The following is a 15,971-nucleotide window of genomic DNA, read 5'->3' as shown; positions in this document are numbered from 1 at the left end:
GCTGCAGTATATCCTCTGCATTACATTTTTGTCCTGAATCTGTGATAATAGCAAATAAGATTATTCCATTTGTTTGGCAAGAGAGAATTTAGATACACATGTGTTGGTGTAATTTAGGGCTCAATCCTGGAAGGTAAGGAGTAGAGCTAGGAAGGAAATAGTTTTCCCATCCCAGAAAACTTTGAGATTTGAAAAGAGATTCCCATTCCAAATCAGGGCAAAATTAAATAAATAAATAAAACCCCCAAACAAACGAACAAAAGACCACCTCAAATGTTCACAATTCAACGATCCCCAGAAGGTTCTGTTTAGCTCAATCAAAATGTTTCATTTTTACTTTTTTTAAATGTTCCATTTTGTGATGGTTTTTTATTAAAAAAAAAAAAAAGTTAAACTATAATTAGCTTAAAATTTGAAACAAAACGTTGTTTTGAACCAAAAAACTGGAATTTTTCACTTCAAAAATGTCAAAAATACAACGGACAGTTTCAAAACTGTTTTGTTTTGTTTTGTTTTTTGTTTTTTAAATATTTTGAACTGAGAAATTGGTCAGAAATGACCCATCTTGCATGAACTGTTTCAGTTTTAACAAGTTAGCGTCTGACCAAAAAAAATGGTTACTTGAAAAATTCCAGCCAGCTCTAGTGTCAAGCTTCCTTCCCCACTCTGAACTCTAGGGTACAGATGTGGGGACCTGCATGAAAGACCCCATAAGCTTATTCTTACCAGCTTAGGTTAAAAACTTCCCCCAGGTACAAACTTTGCCTTGTCCTTGAACCCTGTGCTGCTACCACCAAGCGTCTTACACAAAGACCAGGGAAAGAGCCCACTTGGAGACGTCTTCCCCCAAAATATCCCCCCAAGCCCTACACCCCCTTTCCTGGGGAAGACTTGATAAGAATCCTCACCAATTTGTACAGGTGAACACAGACCCAAACCCTTGGATCTTAAGACCAATGAAAAATCAATCAGGTTCTTAAAAGAAGAATTTTAATTAAAGAAAAAGTAAAAGAATCACCTCTGTAAAATCAGGATGGTAAATACCTTACAGGGTAATCAGATTCAAAACACAGAGAATCCCTCTAGGCAAAGCCTTAAGTTACAAAAAGACAGAGAAACAGGAATATACATTCCATCCAGCACAGCTTATTTTACCAGCCATTAAACAAAGGAAATCTAACCCATTTCTAGCTAGATTACTTACTAACTAACAGTTGTAAGTCTTCATTCCTGATCTGTTCCCAGCAAAAGCATCACACAGACAGACGAACCATTTGTCCCCCTCCCCCTCCAGATTTGAAAGTATCTTGTTTCCTCATTGGTCATTTTGGTCAGGTGCCAGCGAGGTTATCTTAGCTTCTTAACCCTTTACAGGAGAAAGGGTTTTGCCTCTGGCCAGGAGGGATTTTATAGCACTGAATACAGAAAGGTGGTTACTCTTCCCTTTACTAGTGATGAGCATTCAACTCTCACTGAAGTCAGCAGGAGCTGAGAGTCTTCAGCTTCTCACTGGAATGTTCAACACCCGACAGGATCAAGCCTTTAGGCACCTTGTTCACTTAGGGCCTGATTGAAAGTCCACTGAAGACAAGGGAGGGTCTGTCTCCACTGATTTCAGTGGACCTTGGATCAGGACTGTAGAGTCCCATCTTTGCTCCCATTGGCTTCTATGGGAACATTCTTGGACCTGTGTTGACTCTAGGCTCCAATAAGTGCCAGCCTTTGTGTTGTAATCAGTGAATACCAACAAGGCACAAAAATCGATTGGTCATTCCTCGTTTCTGTTCAATGCCAGTTTCCTCCTTTTCCCTGAAGGAAAGAGTGTAATTAGTTTACTTTATGTTGAAAACAGTAATATATTCAGTGGCACATTTAGTAGCTTTAAAATGTATTGCCATGGAAGATGTAATAGAGAGATAAAGAAGGAATGCTTCAAACATGGCATGGAGAGGTTTTCTGATAAGAAGCTAAATACTAATTATACAATCAAATCAAGAGGGGGAGGGAATGTAGAGATGGCGAATTTAGCTTGAAGAAGTGACTTGTTCCTCCATGACTTGTTAAATACTCCTGGTCTTTATGAAGGACCATTCTGTGCTAGCTCCTACTGAGGGCAAAGCAAACCATCCAGTATATACTGGGCTCAATTTCTACTCTCAGATAGTCAGGCATAGCTTCCAGCCCACTGAGCTTTGCAAGTCAATAGCTGAAACTGCTGTCTAGCCAATAATTCACTCTTTATTCAGGCAAGACTCCCACTGCTTTTAACAGAGGGGATCAAAGATGAATAATGTCTCCTTTTCATTGAAAAAAGTTGACACTTTTCAACCAGTTCTAGATTTCAATGAGGGTGTTTAAGTGAGGACATCAGGACTGGGTGTGGAGCAAAGAACCCAGGTACAAATCCTCAAAGATATTTAGGCCCCTAACCCCCATTGTTGTCAATGGCGTTAAGCATCTCAATAACTTTGAGGATTGGGGCCCCAGTGTGCACAAGGGACACAACATCCATACAGAATCCTGTGTAAATTTTTGACCATTAGACCTGATGTTTGAATGCAGCAGCTATTTTTGCATATGCAGTCATTTGCGAGGGCAGGCAACGGTGGGTACAAACATTGCATCCACAAATCAGCTATTTAGATATCTACAGTAAATGATATTAATACTCACAGCTTTGCACCTGCAGCTGATTGAGTGTATAACTGAGGGCAAAGACAGAAGCCTTGTTCAGAAGTCAGACATATGGTGTTATTATTTCTGCCTTTGAGGAGCAAGTCTTCGCACAACCCTTCCCAATGGATTTTTCCCAAGGAAATGGAAAGAAGATGTCAGATGTAGATAATGTAATGTCTTATTAAACATGGAAGCATTTTTTTTTAAACAGAATAACAATTCTGAAAAGACCAGCCAACGTCAGCTGCTGCTGGATTCAGATGAGAACACCGGAGAGAAGGGGGAAGAATATTATGCTTCTCCAAGCAGTGTTCTAGCACAGGTAAGCCACATTAGGTAGGTTTCTCTGTTGATCCTTCTCCAAGAGAATATTCAGTTGTCCAAACCCAATGGTAGCAAGGTTGCTTGAGAACCTAACCTACAAATCATTGGCTAGCAGGAATCATAGAATATCAGGGTTGGAAGGGACCTCAGGAGGTCATCTAGTCCAACCCCCTGCTCAAAGCAGGACCAATCCCCAATTTTTGCCCCAGATCCCGAAATGGCCCCCTCAAGGATTGAGCTCACAACCCTGGGTTTAGCAGGCTAATGCTCAAACCACTGAGCTATCCCTCCCCCCAGTTAAATTAAGATGGAAGAGAAGAACAATGTAGTGCACACTGGTTTGGGAAGGAATGCATCTGAGCTTGGATTAGCAGGGTATTTTGGTTAACTGAGGTTTGGCTGAGCTGCATTAGCCACAATACAGCACAAATAGACCCTACATAAAGAAGCCGAGGGGACTCCTTGGTGGATGAAGAGAGAAAATGTTTACCTCCCACGTTGTTTTTCATTGTCAACAGCTGGAAAGTGAGCTATCGAAGTCTGATCCCCCAGTTCAATCACACAACCCAATGGAGAAGGAGGATCATCTCAGCAGGAAGTTCTACGTGTCGATGAAACCTCTGTAGGTAGCACTTTCTTTTAGTATTTAAAAATCAATACAATGTAACGATATGGTCAGAGCTGCATTCCTGCTGTCTACAGGAGGAAATCTACAGAACGCACCCTGTTTGGGAGAGGCTTTTTTGGGGCTATGGGCAGAGGTGAAAGTAAGCCGGTACGCCCCAGTATGGCATACTGTCAAGAGCCGGTGCACCGTACCGGGACCAGCTTTCCCCGACGGCAATATAAAGCCCTGGGGTAGCGGCGGAGGGGCTCAGGCGGGGATTTAAAGGGCTGGAACGGTAGTGGCTGCCGGAGCCCCAAGCCCTTTAAATCTCCGCCTAAGCCCTGCTGCCAAAGCCCTGGGGTAGTGGCGGCGGGGCTCCGGCGGGGATTTAAAGGGCCGTGGAGCTCCAGCCACTGCTACCGCCCTGGCCCTTTAAATCCCTGCCAGAGCCCTGGTGCTGGAGCCCTAGGGTAGCGGCGGTGGGGGTCCAGCAGGGATTTAAAGGGCCGGGGCGGTAGCAGCGGCTGGAGCCCCGGGGCCCTTTAAATTCCTGATGGAGCCTGGTCGCCGCTACCCCCGAGCTACCAGCTGCAGAGGTGGCTGGGAGCCCCGGGGCTCGGGGGTGATTTAAAGGGCCCAGGGCTCCAGTAGCTGCTACCACAGCGGAGCCCCAGGCCCTTTAAAGCTCTGCCAGAGCCCAGAGCCCCAGGGTAGCGGTGGCAGCCGGGAGCCCCCAGGGCTCCTCAGTGATTTAAAGGGCCCGGGGCTCCGCTGCGGTAGCAGCAGCTGGAGCCCTGGGCCCTTTAAATTGCCCCCGAGCCCCGGGGTTCCCAGCCACCTCTGCAGCTGGTAGCTCGGGGGTGATTTAAAGGGCCCTGGGCTCCCAGTCTCCACTACCGCAGCTGAAGCCCTGGCCCTTTAAATCAAGATTTAAAGGGCCCGGGGATTTAAGGCCCTGCCTCTTCCTGTTGAGGCCATGCCTCTTCCAGTTTAAGCCACGCCCCCTGCTCAGGACTCCGGCATACCGGTAAATCCTTTAACTTACTTTCACCCCTGGCTATGGGGGAGAGACTACTAGAATGAAAATCAAATTCACTTCAGAAATTTATATATTATGACATCCTGACAGGCTTACACAGAATAAAATGTGGCACTGTAAGAAGTTGACTGATGTTTTTTCTGGGCTAAACAATGTAACATCTGCAGCCATGTACATTCACAGACACCCAAGCCAGACACTCATTAGAGCAGGCAATGTTGTGCAGTTGTTAAAAAAGAACTGTTTCCTGGTATGCTTCTGCCTCACTGGGTAATCTGGGGCAAGTCACCTCTCTGTACCTCAATTTTCCTACCTATAAAACAGGTCTAATATTACTTACTTCATAGATGTTTGCTTGATGTTTGCAATATGCATCAGTATTGTCACATGAAAGACAGTACCGAAGTGCAGAGTATTAATCCAGGGTCATATAGAAACTTCACAGCTTTCACTATGCACCAGAGGGTGGCCACTAAGAACTTCAGTGACAACAGCATAGAAGTCAGATCCTCCAGTTCCAAAATATTAGGCCCCTAACTCTTGAGTTATAGAAGAATATCATAGGCTGTTGTCATTAATACTTGTGACACACAGATGAACAATTCTGATTCTCTCCAATGGAAGACAGTAGTCTTTACACACGCATATACACCAGTTCATTACAATATTATTTAATTGCATATTTTATATTAATATGTGGAACTGGGAATAGAACTCGAGACCTTGCACTCCAGATCACAAGTCTGTCCCATTTGAGTTAAAGGATCTCTCCATTAACTGTTGGTAATTGGTACTCTTTTCAGGCCTCCAGCCACTAGAAGGCGCAACAAATAATCTGACAAGCATTTGAGCAGGTCTGACACATTGTATCCAGTAGAGGTTAATGATGCATTCTCCCACAAGCCAGTATATTGCAGTGCCAACAATCTCCACTTCCTTTCCTTGTTAAACCAAGTTGCTTGGAATAGTTTTCATTTTTAATAAATATTCTTTCAATATTGCAAGTGTTTTGGTTTTTATGCTCCATTGTTAGGAGGCCAGTTTAGTTCATTTAGCTGTAATTTTGGCCATTGGATTTGCTACAAGAACTTCTTGTTCTTTGCCTCACTGACATCTATTTGACACAACTTCAAACACAACAAGAGTAACCATGACTTGACATGCCAGCCCTGTGCATTTTTTATTAGCATTCTTATTCATTAGGTTGCCTGAAGAGAAACTCCAGCCCACATGCAGAAGTGATGAATTCCTGACCCTTCCCAGAAGCCAAAAAAATAGCATAGATTTAAGAAACTGCGAGGCAGATGAAAACCAACAACAGCTCATGCAAAGCAGTACCAATAAGCAGCTAACTGAAGAGAGAAAGCCAAATGCATCGTCACTATCCGTGGTTCAGTTATCTATAATAATCAAGTAAGGATGTTGTGGGCTGAAATACGTAATAGAATGCTCTTTAAAAGTAATCACATTAGACCCAGATCTTTGAGATATCTATTATGGACTTAAATAGCTGCATTGCTCCTTGTTCTAGTCAATATCACACAAGCCAGAAATGGATGAATGTAAGAATTGTGAGCTTTGAATTTGCGATGGCCAGGTCTTAATAACCAAACACACCGCATAAGACCTTTAAGAGTAGGTGCTGTTGCTCTTTAGGGTCTGTTTTGGCTGAGGAAGGGGATGAAAGCCCTGATCGTGTTTGGAAAGAGTTTACTAGTGGTGTATTTATTTATTAATATGCACAATTAGAAGTTTTCTATCTGCTTCCTTGTCTCTTGCAAGATAGTGAAGAGTGTGATTTCTAGCACAAAACAGCAGTAAAAGCGTTAGAAGGTGTTTAGGCATTGAAATCAATGGGAGTTACGCATCTAAACGCCTTTCAAGATCAGAGCCAGAAGGGTCTGCCTATTAAACCCCCTATTTTACCTATCTCATCCAAGGAGAAAGGAGGTAATGTGTTAATAATAAATAACAGCCACACCTTCCCCATCATCTAGACCAGAGGTGGGCAAACTACGGCCCCGGGACCCTCCTGCCCAGCCCCTGAGCTCCTGGCTGGGGAGGCTAGTTCCTGGCCCCTCTCCTACTGTTCCCCCTCCCCCGCAGCCTCAGCTCACTGCGCAGCCGGTGCAATGCTCCGGGCAGTGGGGCCGCGAACTCTTGCCGGGCAGCGCAGCTGCAGAGCCGCGGCCTAACCCGGTGCTCTGTGCTGCGCGGTGGCGTGGCTGGCTCCCGCTGGGCAGCACGGCTGCCTGTCCTGGTGCTCTGGGTGGCGCGGCTGTAATGCCACCAGCCACTGGTGCTCCAGGCAGCGCGGTAAGGGGGCAGGGAGCAGGAGGGGTTGGATAGAGGGCAGAGGAGTTCGGGGTGGTGGTCAGGGGTGTGGATAGAGGTTGGAGCAGTCAGAGGGCAGGGAACAGGGGGGTTGAATGGGGGCAGGGGTTCCAGGGGGGCAGTCAGGAAGGAGAAGGGGGGTTGGATGGGGTGGTGGGGGGACAGTCAGGGGCAGGGGTTCCTGGGGCGGTCAGGGGACAGGGAACAGCGGGGGTTGGATGGGGCAGGAGTCCAGGGGGGCCATCAGGGGGCAAGAAGCAGGGCGTGAGAAGCGGGGGGGGTTGGATAGGGGGCAGAGGCTGGGCCACGCCTGGCTGTTTGGGGAGGCACAGCCTCCCCTAACGGGCCCTCCATACAATTTCGGAAACCCGATATGGCCCTCAGGCCAAAACATTTGTGCGCTCCTGATCTAGACCTTGGGCAAGCTTCTTAATGGTGAGATCTCATGGAGCAGAATATTCTCCAAGAGAAATGCTGACAAATCCAGCATCTGCAATATTTAACAGTAGGCTAGATAATGCCCTGAAGGACAGACTGTAGGGAACAATAATGAACTTTCATAAGGGTGAGGAAGGAAGGCACAGATTAGATGACCTGAATGATGTTTTCCATCTCTACTTCCTATCATTAGTGAATATGTGCTTCAGTTGTCTGATTGGTAGAGTCTGACTTGTCTACAACATCCTCTCTTACAGCAAAGTCACAGAGGACAGCCAACTACAAGAGGTGGATATTTGCATCCCTCATGCTGATGTCACCAGTAATCTAACGCTTATTGAAGCAGCAGGACAAATATGGTAGGGCCTTTAAGTCTGATGGTGGTGGGTACTTGTCCAGATGTAAATGCCTGTCAAGCACTATATAAGAACTAGGTATTTCTTGTATGTCAGGCAGGGGGTAGTAACCATTGGGAAAGCATTAGCCTAAAGGCTATTCGTCTAATATCAGCATGAATGACATAATTTGTCAGTTGTCCATTATGCATATGGTAAACTAACTTGTGTTTATGTGACCCTCAGTGGAACAGGGGCAGGGAAGGGCTACTAGGATGATCAGAGGAATGGAAAACCTACCTTACAAGAGGAGACTCGAGGAGCTTGGCTTGATTAGCCTAACCAAAAGAAGGCTGAGGGGAGATATGATCATTCTCTATAAATACATCAGAGGGATAAATACCAGAGAGGGAGAGGAGTTATTTAAGTGCCAAAGCTAACACAAGAACAAATGGATATAAATTGGCAATCAACAAGTGTAGGCTTGAAATTAGATGAAGGTTTCTAACCATCAGAGGAGTGAAGTTCTGGAACAGCCTTCAAAGGGAAGTAGTGGGGGCAAAAAAAACTTAACTTGTTTTAAGACTGAACTTGATAAGTTTGTGGAGGAGATAGTGTGATGAGATTGCCTACAACGGCATGTGGCCCATCTGCAACTGCTAGCAGCAAAAATCCCCAGTGTCTGAAGATGGGGCAGGCTCTGATTTACTACAGAGAATTTTTTCCCAGGTATCTGGCTGGTGGATCTTGCCCATGTGTTCAGGGTCTAACTAATTGCCATATTTGGGCCCAGGAAGGAATTTTCCCCTGGATCAGATTGGTAGAGACCTAGGGGGGTTTCACATTCCTCTGTAGGTCACTTGCTGGTTTGAACTAGAGTAAATCGTAGTTTCTTTGTAACCTGAAGTATTTAAACCATGATTTGAGGACTTCCGTAACCTCTGGCTGAGTTGCCAGTCTATTACAGGAGAGGGGTGGGTGAGGTTCTGTAGCTTGTGATGTGCAAGATGGTCCATTCTGTCCTTAAAGTCTATGAGTCTATATGGCCAGGGGGTGCACGTCTTGTTAAATATCAATAAGTAAAAGCTTTTCTACCAAAAATCTCCCAGCATTTTGTATGGTTGGACAAGTTATTAGCCCCATATTATGGATGGGGAAGCTGTAACCCAGGAAAATTCAGTGATATGCAGAAAGTGTCCGATTCTGACCCCAGTCTACCACTAATCAAGAGGCAGTTTTGTGGGAAGATGTGATATACTTTGGGGTGGAGGAGTGTGTTTTGATGGTTCAGAGCATCAGAAAGATTATGGGCTCGTATTTGGAGCAAGGGCCTAGGAGGCAGGACTCTTGGATTCTACTCCCAGATGAATCGCTGGTTCGCTCTGTGTCTTAAAGCAAATCACTTCAGCTCTTTGCACCGCAGATTAATATTACTATGCACAGATGAGCAAAGCTATCTCACATGGCTGTGGTGTGGTTTAAATAAGGAGCGTTGGCAGAGAGCCTAGGGTTCAATGCAGACTGTAAGTGCAAAGTGCTAGTGAGTTGTTTCAGACAGGCTGACCTGAGTGGGGAGTCCCAGCATAATGGCAGCCAGGTATTCTCTAACCATTTTCAGCACTGGGAATAGTCCAGACATGGTCACTCTTGGATATTGGGTGCACAGTTCTCCCAGCAGCGTTGCAGGGTAAGTAGGTAGTGTGGAAGTCGGCCCTCTCCCTAGATCTTCAGTATCAATAAAGTAGCAGAGAGGAAAGAGGAGCGGGGTAAAGGACAGACTGCGTGGAAGATTAGTTCAGTGTTTCATCCTTGTCCCCTGCTGTGCCGCCTCTTGCTCTTTCACTGCTACTCAGCAGTAAGAGTGGCTCTCGCCACGGGTTTGATGTACCACACTTATCAGCTGGACTGTGCGTCTGGAGGAAATAATTTTTTCAGCCCCTATCCGCGAGAGCAGGAAACACCACAAAAGAATCAGAGATGGGGCCCAGCTGCAAAACTTGGATCTGGACCTAAATACCCAGGGCAACCCTAGTGGGAATTCATACTGAAAGGATTTGGCTGCTTTCAGCTGGCAACGGTTTTGGAACAGAGCATCAGATCAAGGGGTCAACGGGCTTCCAGGCTGCTAATCCGCCGGGAGAAGCCAGGAGAGATCAGCAGCAAAGAGAGGCCAGCTGAAGGATTCTAAGGGAGTTGACTGAAATTGCCACAAGGGTAGTTGGAGGCAGAGTTTTGATGCATCCCTTTACAGGGACAGCCACGACGCTCTGATCCTGCTGTTCAGATGCCGAGTTTTAGTTCCGTCTGGGCTGCAAAGGTGGCCTGGAAAGAGCCTCTCAGGTAAATGAAGAGCTAACTTCTCTCCCTCAGAGGCAGTGTAGTTACATCAGCAGAGTGTTTGTCCCCGCACTGTTCAGAACCAAACAGGGTAAGTCCCCGCCCTGCCTGGTGACCCTACCCAGGCCAGACCTCTTAGATTAAGGGAGGACAATGCTGCATGACCTGTAATCAGATCCCCGCTGCAAGTACCAGCTGGAATGGATGAAGCCGTTTGGTTAAAACCAAGAATCAGACCAAAAAGCAAGAATCCCTTTTAACCTGTTTACCACTTCCCATTTTGGTTCAGGGCCATGCAGCACAGTTGGAGTGAAACAGTTCAGTCAATTGTGTTTGGACAGTGGGCCCAAACAATCCCATTCATGCTCTTTGTCTCTTCTTCCCCCTCCCTAGTGTCTCTCACTGGAAGGGTCCCAGCCACTTAGGCTGTATATTTCACCACGGGGATCACATAGTGGCTGTGAATGACCTGCGCACACAGAGCATGGATGAGGTTTCCTTGTTTATCAGCAGGTCCATGAGAAAGAAGGTAAGCCCTAATGGTGATTGGTCAGGGAAAAGAGACATAGCTTTGGGGGTCAGATTATGATCTCACAAGGGCTTCTGCCAATCCAAGCCTCAGAGTTGCAGGAGCTCACTCCTGTCCTGAGGAACTATGGAGAGTAGCTGAGACTAGCTGTGTTCCCTCACATCTCTTGGTCCCTAGCAATATCTGAATGGATATTGATCATCATCATATGACTGGGGGATTAGCCCTGGGGGCAGGGCTCCAAAGGTTGTGATTAGGGCCAGGAAGAGATCCAAATGCATGACACAGCAGTGCTGGCAAGAAATCATTACACCTTTCATAAAAGGCAGACACTCACTGAGAGTTAACCTTTTCTTGGCAGTCTATTCATGGCACCCACTCCATCATATAAATGTACATGTCTGTATAGTTAAGGTTGCAGAACAGTTTAACTTATAACCTTGGGTTTTCACGCACTTATAACTGCCCACAAGTCACATTTGGGACTGATGCTTTCCATGCACGCTCTGTCCCAAATGGGGAATTTCTTTGTGGGGGCGGGAAATCATCGCAAACTCCTTTTTGCCATTTTTGAGCTCTGCAAGGGTTTATACCCGCCCTTTACCCCAGTGCCTGGCAAGCAGATAGCTCAAAATCACTCAACTTTGGAACGTGCATTCCGAGGGCTATTTATGTGCCAAAAGTCTATTGAAAGTTTTTTTTTTTAAATTGGTTGGATGCTAATAAAGTTATAAGCAACAGAAAAAATTATTTCTGGTCAGGAGCCTCAGGCAGGGATAGAGGCTGCTGCTGAGACCATTTGCACAAAAGGTGGTTGTGAACACAAAACCCACCCCAACCACTGCTGTCTTAGCTCCAGGCATAGGAGATAATCACCAGTAGCATCAACACCAAAATCCCACTGTGTACCGATTTGCAATAACACCCCAGACTCCCATGGAATGGAAGGGCCAGAGTGTCCACACTGTGATTCTTGGGATGCTGAGCAGTTATAAATCTCATGCAGTCCGTCAATGGATGTGACGGGTGCTCAGCATCTTTTGGTTTCAAGCCTTTAGGCTGTTAGCTTCTTGGATTAAGGAAATGCCTGTTTATTGTGTATGTAGGAGGTTGCTTGAAGTGTTCAATCCATAGGATGTTTTACTCACACTCAGAATGTTGGGAACAGAACCTAGGAGTCCTGACTCCCCTTCCCTAAGGGTTGGGCGTAACTCCTTTTTCAACACTCATCACCTTCTGGTAGAGGGCTGGAAGTCTGAGTAGGCCCTCACAGTACATAGCACCGATATACGTTGGGTCCCATGTAGAGAGCTACATTTCTCTCAGCTAAGCTGCAACCTTGGCACGCATGATCTCCGCACCCCACCCCCCCATACGGGCACCTTTATGTTTGGATCTGCTGAGGTCACCCAATGCCACTGTTGCCTGAGCAATAGAAAGCCCGTCTCAGATACCAAGAGACAATCCAAATAACACTGTTAATAGATGAGGGTATTTAGATGGGGGGGTTACGGGGAGGCTTAGGGGAGCAGTGATATTTTATCAGACGTGGATTTACTGAGCCGTAACAAGGTGAACCTTGTGTGTGTGTTTTGGTTTGTTTTTCTAAAGGTGAAACTTACTATCCGTCGGATCCCAGATTCAGACATTTTCCATATTAAAGGATGTTCATGTTCCTAGGTAAGTGCCACCATTTTAATGGCACCTGTTACTGCAAAAGAGGTGGTTTCTTCCCACCCTAGGAGTCATGTAATTCACTGTACTCAAAGCAATGCACGTTTATTCTACCCCAGGCGAGGCTTGAGTTCATGTAGGGAGAAAAAAAATCTATGTTTTTATTAATCACGTTTATTGCAGTAGTGCATAGGGACCCGATTGTGCAGGGATTGTACAAACAGTTGTATAGTCCCTGCCCCAAAGTGCTTAAATAGATGTGCAGACAAAGGGTAGGGGAAAGGGATATAACATGTGATAAAGAAATAGTGCTTTCATATTCAGTACCACACAATCCTTCCAAACAGTCTTCCCCATTCAGAGTTGTCGCTGTTATGTGCAGCTCTATGAAGAGTAAGAACTGACTGTTTTTATTCCTGATTTGCAATGGTCTCCACACAAAAGTATCTCTCTTCTTGATATGGAAACCTCTGTTTCAGTGCCCACTAATGCGTACTAAAAGCTGACCTTGTCCTATGCTATAGGGACTTCTGCCTACCGAAACAAGGGTGATCATGTTCTGCTGTAACATATACAGATTCAAAAGAGTCTTATAATAAAGCAGGGAACACCTTGCTTGCCATAGCCTCCTTGAGAGTAGGTCAAATTTATTATGCCAACTAGATCATCATATAGGGACATATTCACCATTGGTATTAGCAGGTGCAACCAGCAGCAGTAGATTTGTCTAAGCTTCAGCTAGTATGTCTGGATTCTAGCAGAACAGGATGGGCCAAAACTTACCACAGGTGTAAGAAGCAGTTATAACTCATATCAAAGTTGGTCCGGTTGCCCCCTGTTTACTCCAACAGTGAGTTTACCCACAAGTGTAGCATGTACACTTTGAAATTCCATGTGAACCTTCCCCCAAACCCAAGATTTTGCTCACTCAAGATGGCAACAGTATCAGTGAAGCCAATCATAAGGATTAATAATGTTCATACAATGCATTCACTTCATTTCTGCTCAGAAGGTCAATTTCTGAAGGTTTTCAAGCCTCTGTCTCTTCTGTTTTGTAGATAAGTGGTTGCCATGTGCATATTCCTGAAGATGGAAGGATCATTATTTAATATTTCTATTCCAGTTGCACTCAGATGCCTCATTGTATTGTGCCCTGTATAAACACATAGGATCCTATTTAGAAGGCATCAGCTGTGACACTGAAGGTAGAAGGGAAAAGGACAACATCTGCCTGAAGAACTTCCATTCATTCAAAGTGGTGGTGGGGCCGTTTCTCTTTAAATTGTCTTTTTTTGAGCAACATCACTGGTGCCACAACAACGCCGTTACTTGATCGAAGGACTGTTTTTTTCATGGCTAAGATGGCTTCAGATGTGATTCAAATTGGGATCACTTTCTACCAAATTGGGATTGGAGTCTTCTCTGGTTTTGCAGACAAATCAGCCTTCAGGACAATCTTCCAGCCTTGAAAATGGCCACCATGCCATTGAATTGCAGTACAAAGAACTAACTTCCTTCTCCTAACTAGGGAGGAACAAAGGAGGTAGAAATGGCGTTAGAAGTAATTTCCTGCCACTTCCTGGAGCAAATGTTCATGAAGGGAGGCATTAACAGGTATAAAATCTGTCTGCAGTTGTCTTTGGAAAAACACTATTGCAGAGAAATTTGCATATATCCGTTGAAGCAGAAAATGAACCATGCAATCTGCATCTCTCTGTTATGGCTCTCACTATTATGGCAATAGTGTTGTTCCTATGGCAAAATGAAGTTTTGGTAGATTTGTCTAGCACTGCATGTTCATATGTTTTCAGAAAATTTCAGAAAAATTGGGATTCATTTCCTACTTTTGTGAGTCAGAACCAAGGTGCTACCAAGTGATTGTCAGCTGCTGCTTGCTATTATGTCAGATTGTGTACAGCATAGATATTACATGGTGTGATTTTATTTTTGATGCAGATTGTATTTTACCTATAAAACACAGAGGTGAGAGCCATGTGATGAATTAGAGGGACATGAGCTATGTTCCACAGGGATGTGATGCAATTTAACACGTTCCTATGACTGCATCACCTGCCCAAAATTATCCCAGCTGGACTTGCTCTAACATTCCAAACCTTTCTGGGGCTTCAAACACCCCCTGCATTTAAACAAAAAATGGACTTGCCACAGAAGTATTGCTTTCTTCTCCCAGTTACACCTGCCCAAAGCCCTGGATGGGCAATATACAACCCGGGTCCAATAACAACTTTTCTAGACCTACAAGCATCATGGCTTAAATATTCAACATCTCATGGCCCTTCTGGGCTAGGAACAGCAGCTTTATACTAATGGGAATGGGAGATACCCAACTCCCATTATGACCCAACACTCCCCTCTAGCAATGGAAGGCCCAAAGGCAATGACTTTAGACTTGTGCTATTCTTAGGTCGAGAGGTGTTATTTTTAGATCACTTTTAGGTGTTTTACCTTTAATTTTAAAGTTCTCTGAGCTGTGCACAGCTGAACCATGGTCCTTCTCTTTGTATCTAAGTGTTATATAAAATATAATATATTGTATGAATGATGTATGTGCCTTTGTAGCCATTACGTTCTACTGTGTGGTTATCCTAGCCAGCCTGGTGTAAGTTTAGTGCTACCTTGGGTGTTTTTTTTAAAGCAGCGAACTTCTGATGCAGTGCTTAAGGCCACATGACACCAGAAACTGAGGTAGTTAGCAGCAGATGCTCTGCCGGCTGGTTAAAGAAGGCTGCCTGCCTAAAGCCATGGCAATCCTGCCGGAATGTCAAAACCTGCTCACGTTGCTGATACCTTAAGCTAACCGGCTCGGTGCCTGGGGCCAGTATCTGCCATAATATCTAGCAACACTCTAGGTGTGTCAGCATCTGCAAAACTGGGCTCACCAGCTAGGGCAGCAAGGAGGAAGGGAGGTTGAAGCGTTAATTGTCATGATCAGTTAAAACATTAACAGGCTGCACATTTATTGTACTGTGATTTCCTGTAATCTAATGCAATAGATGCCTGTAAGAGGGTGAATAACTGACAGTTAATTTCCATGTTCCCATGGCACACACTTTCATTACTGGCCACTTTTCTTTTTTTTAAATCTCAGATATTAATTGTGACCTTTGTATCTCTCCATGATTGTTATGGTAAAGTCACTGGTGGGGGCAGGGGAGAATCCACAATTAGTCAGAGAGAAGAGGAGCTCATCAGAGGTTGATTGTGGGAAGGGACTTCTCCAAATTGACAAACTTGTATTGTGAAAGGTGGGGGAGGGAGGCACAAAATCTAACGTGTATAAAACAGACTGTGGCTCATAATTTTTCTTGGCATTTCCCGTGCCGTGAGACACATCAGCTGGGAACACCTCCTAATGGCTTGTCCCAGAGGACACAGAGGTCTTGATTAGTTGGCCAGATGTGGGCCTGTGCACCAGACACAGTAGCATGAGTCCAGCCATTGGACAGGGTCTCTGCTAACTAGCTAAGCCCACTCCCCTATGTAGTTACTGATTAACAGATGCAAGGTACGGTATATAGCCAAGATTTTGTAAAGTGACTAGTGATTTTTAGTATCCAACTTGTTACCTTAAAGGGGCCTGTTTTTTAGAGGGCAGGTGCTCAGCACTTCCTGAAAAATGAGGCCTATGAAGGTGTTTCAAGCTGGGCACACAAAATC

General features: G+C 45.1%; 1 protein-coding gene across 3 annotated transcripts in view; it reads left to right on the top strand.

Annotated features, from left to right (window-relative positions):
- The window catches only part of PLEKHS1 (pleckstrin homology domain containing S1), a 29,698-nt gene extending 14,849 nt beyond the window's left edge, over window positions 1–14,849 (top strand). For all 3 annotated transcript variants that reach the window (XM_043551322.1, XM_043551321.1, XM_037904389.2), the window contains 7 exons: window positions 2,888–2,998; window positions 3,519–3,622; window positions 5,850–6,059; window positions 7,676–7,777; window positions 10,484–10,619; window positions 12,231–12,299; window positions 13,352–14,849. In XM_043551322.1, coding sequence (XP_043407257.1) covers window positions 2,888–2,998; window positions 3,519–3,622; window positions 5,850–6,059; window positions 7,676–7,777; window positions 10,484–10,619; window positions 12,231–12,299 — 732 coding nt within the window. In that variant the 3' untranslated portion in view covers window positions 13,352–14,849. The remainder of the gene's footprint in view (window positions 1–2,887; window positions 2,999–3,518; window positions 3,623–5,849; window positions 6,060–7,675; window positions 7,778–10,483; window positions 10,620–12,230; window positions 12,300–13,351) is intronic.
- Window positions 14,850–15,971: the final 1,122 nt, after the last annotated feature.

The sequence above is a fragment of the Chelonia mydas genome, chromosome 7, assembly GCF_015237465.2.
Source record: "Chelonia mydas isolate rCheMyd1 chromosome 7, rCheMyd1.pri.v2, whole genome shotgun sequence".
In the NCBI taxonomy this organism is placed as follows: domain Eukaryota; kingdom Metazoa; phylum Chordata; order Testudines; family Cheloniidae; genus Chelonia; species Chelonia mydas.
This window is presented reverse-complemented; position numbering and strand designations above follow the sequence as displayed.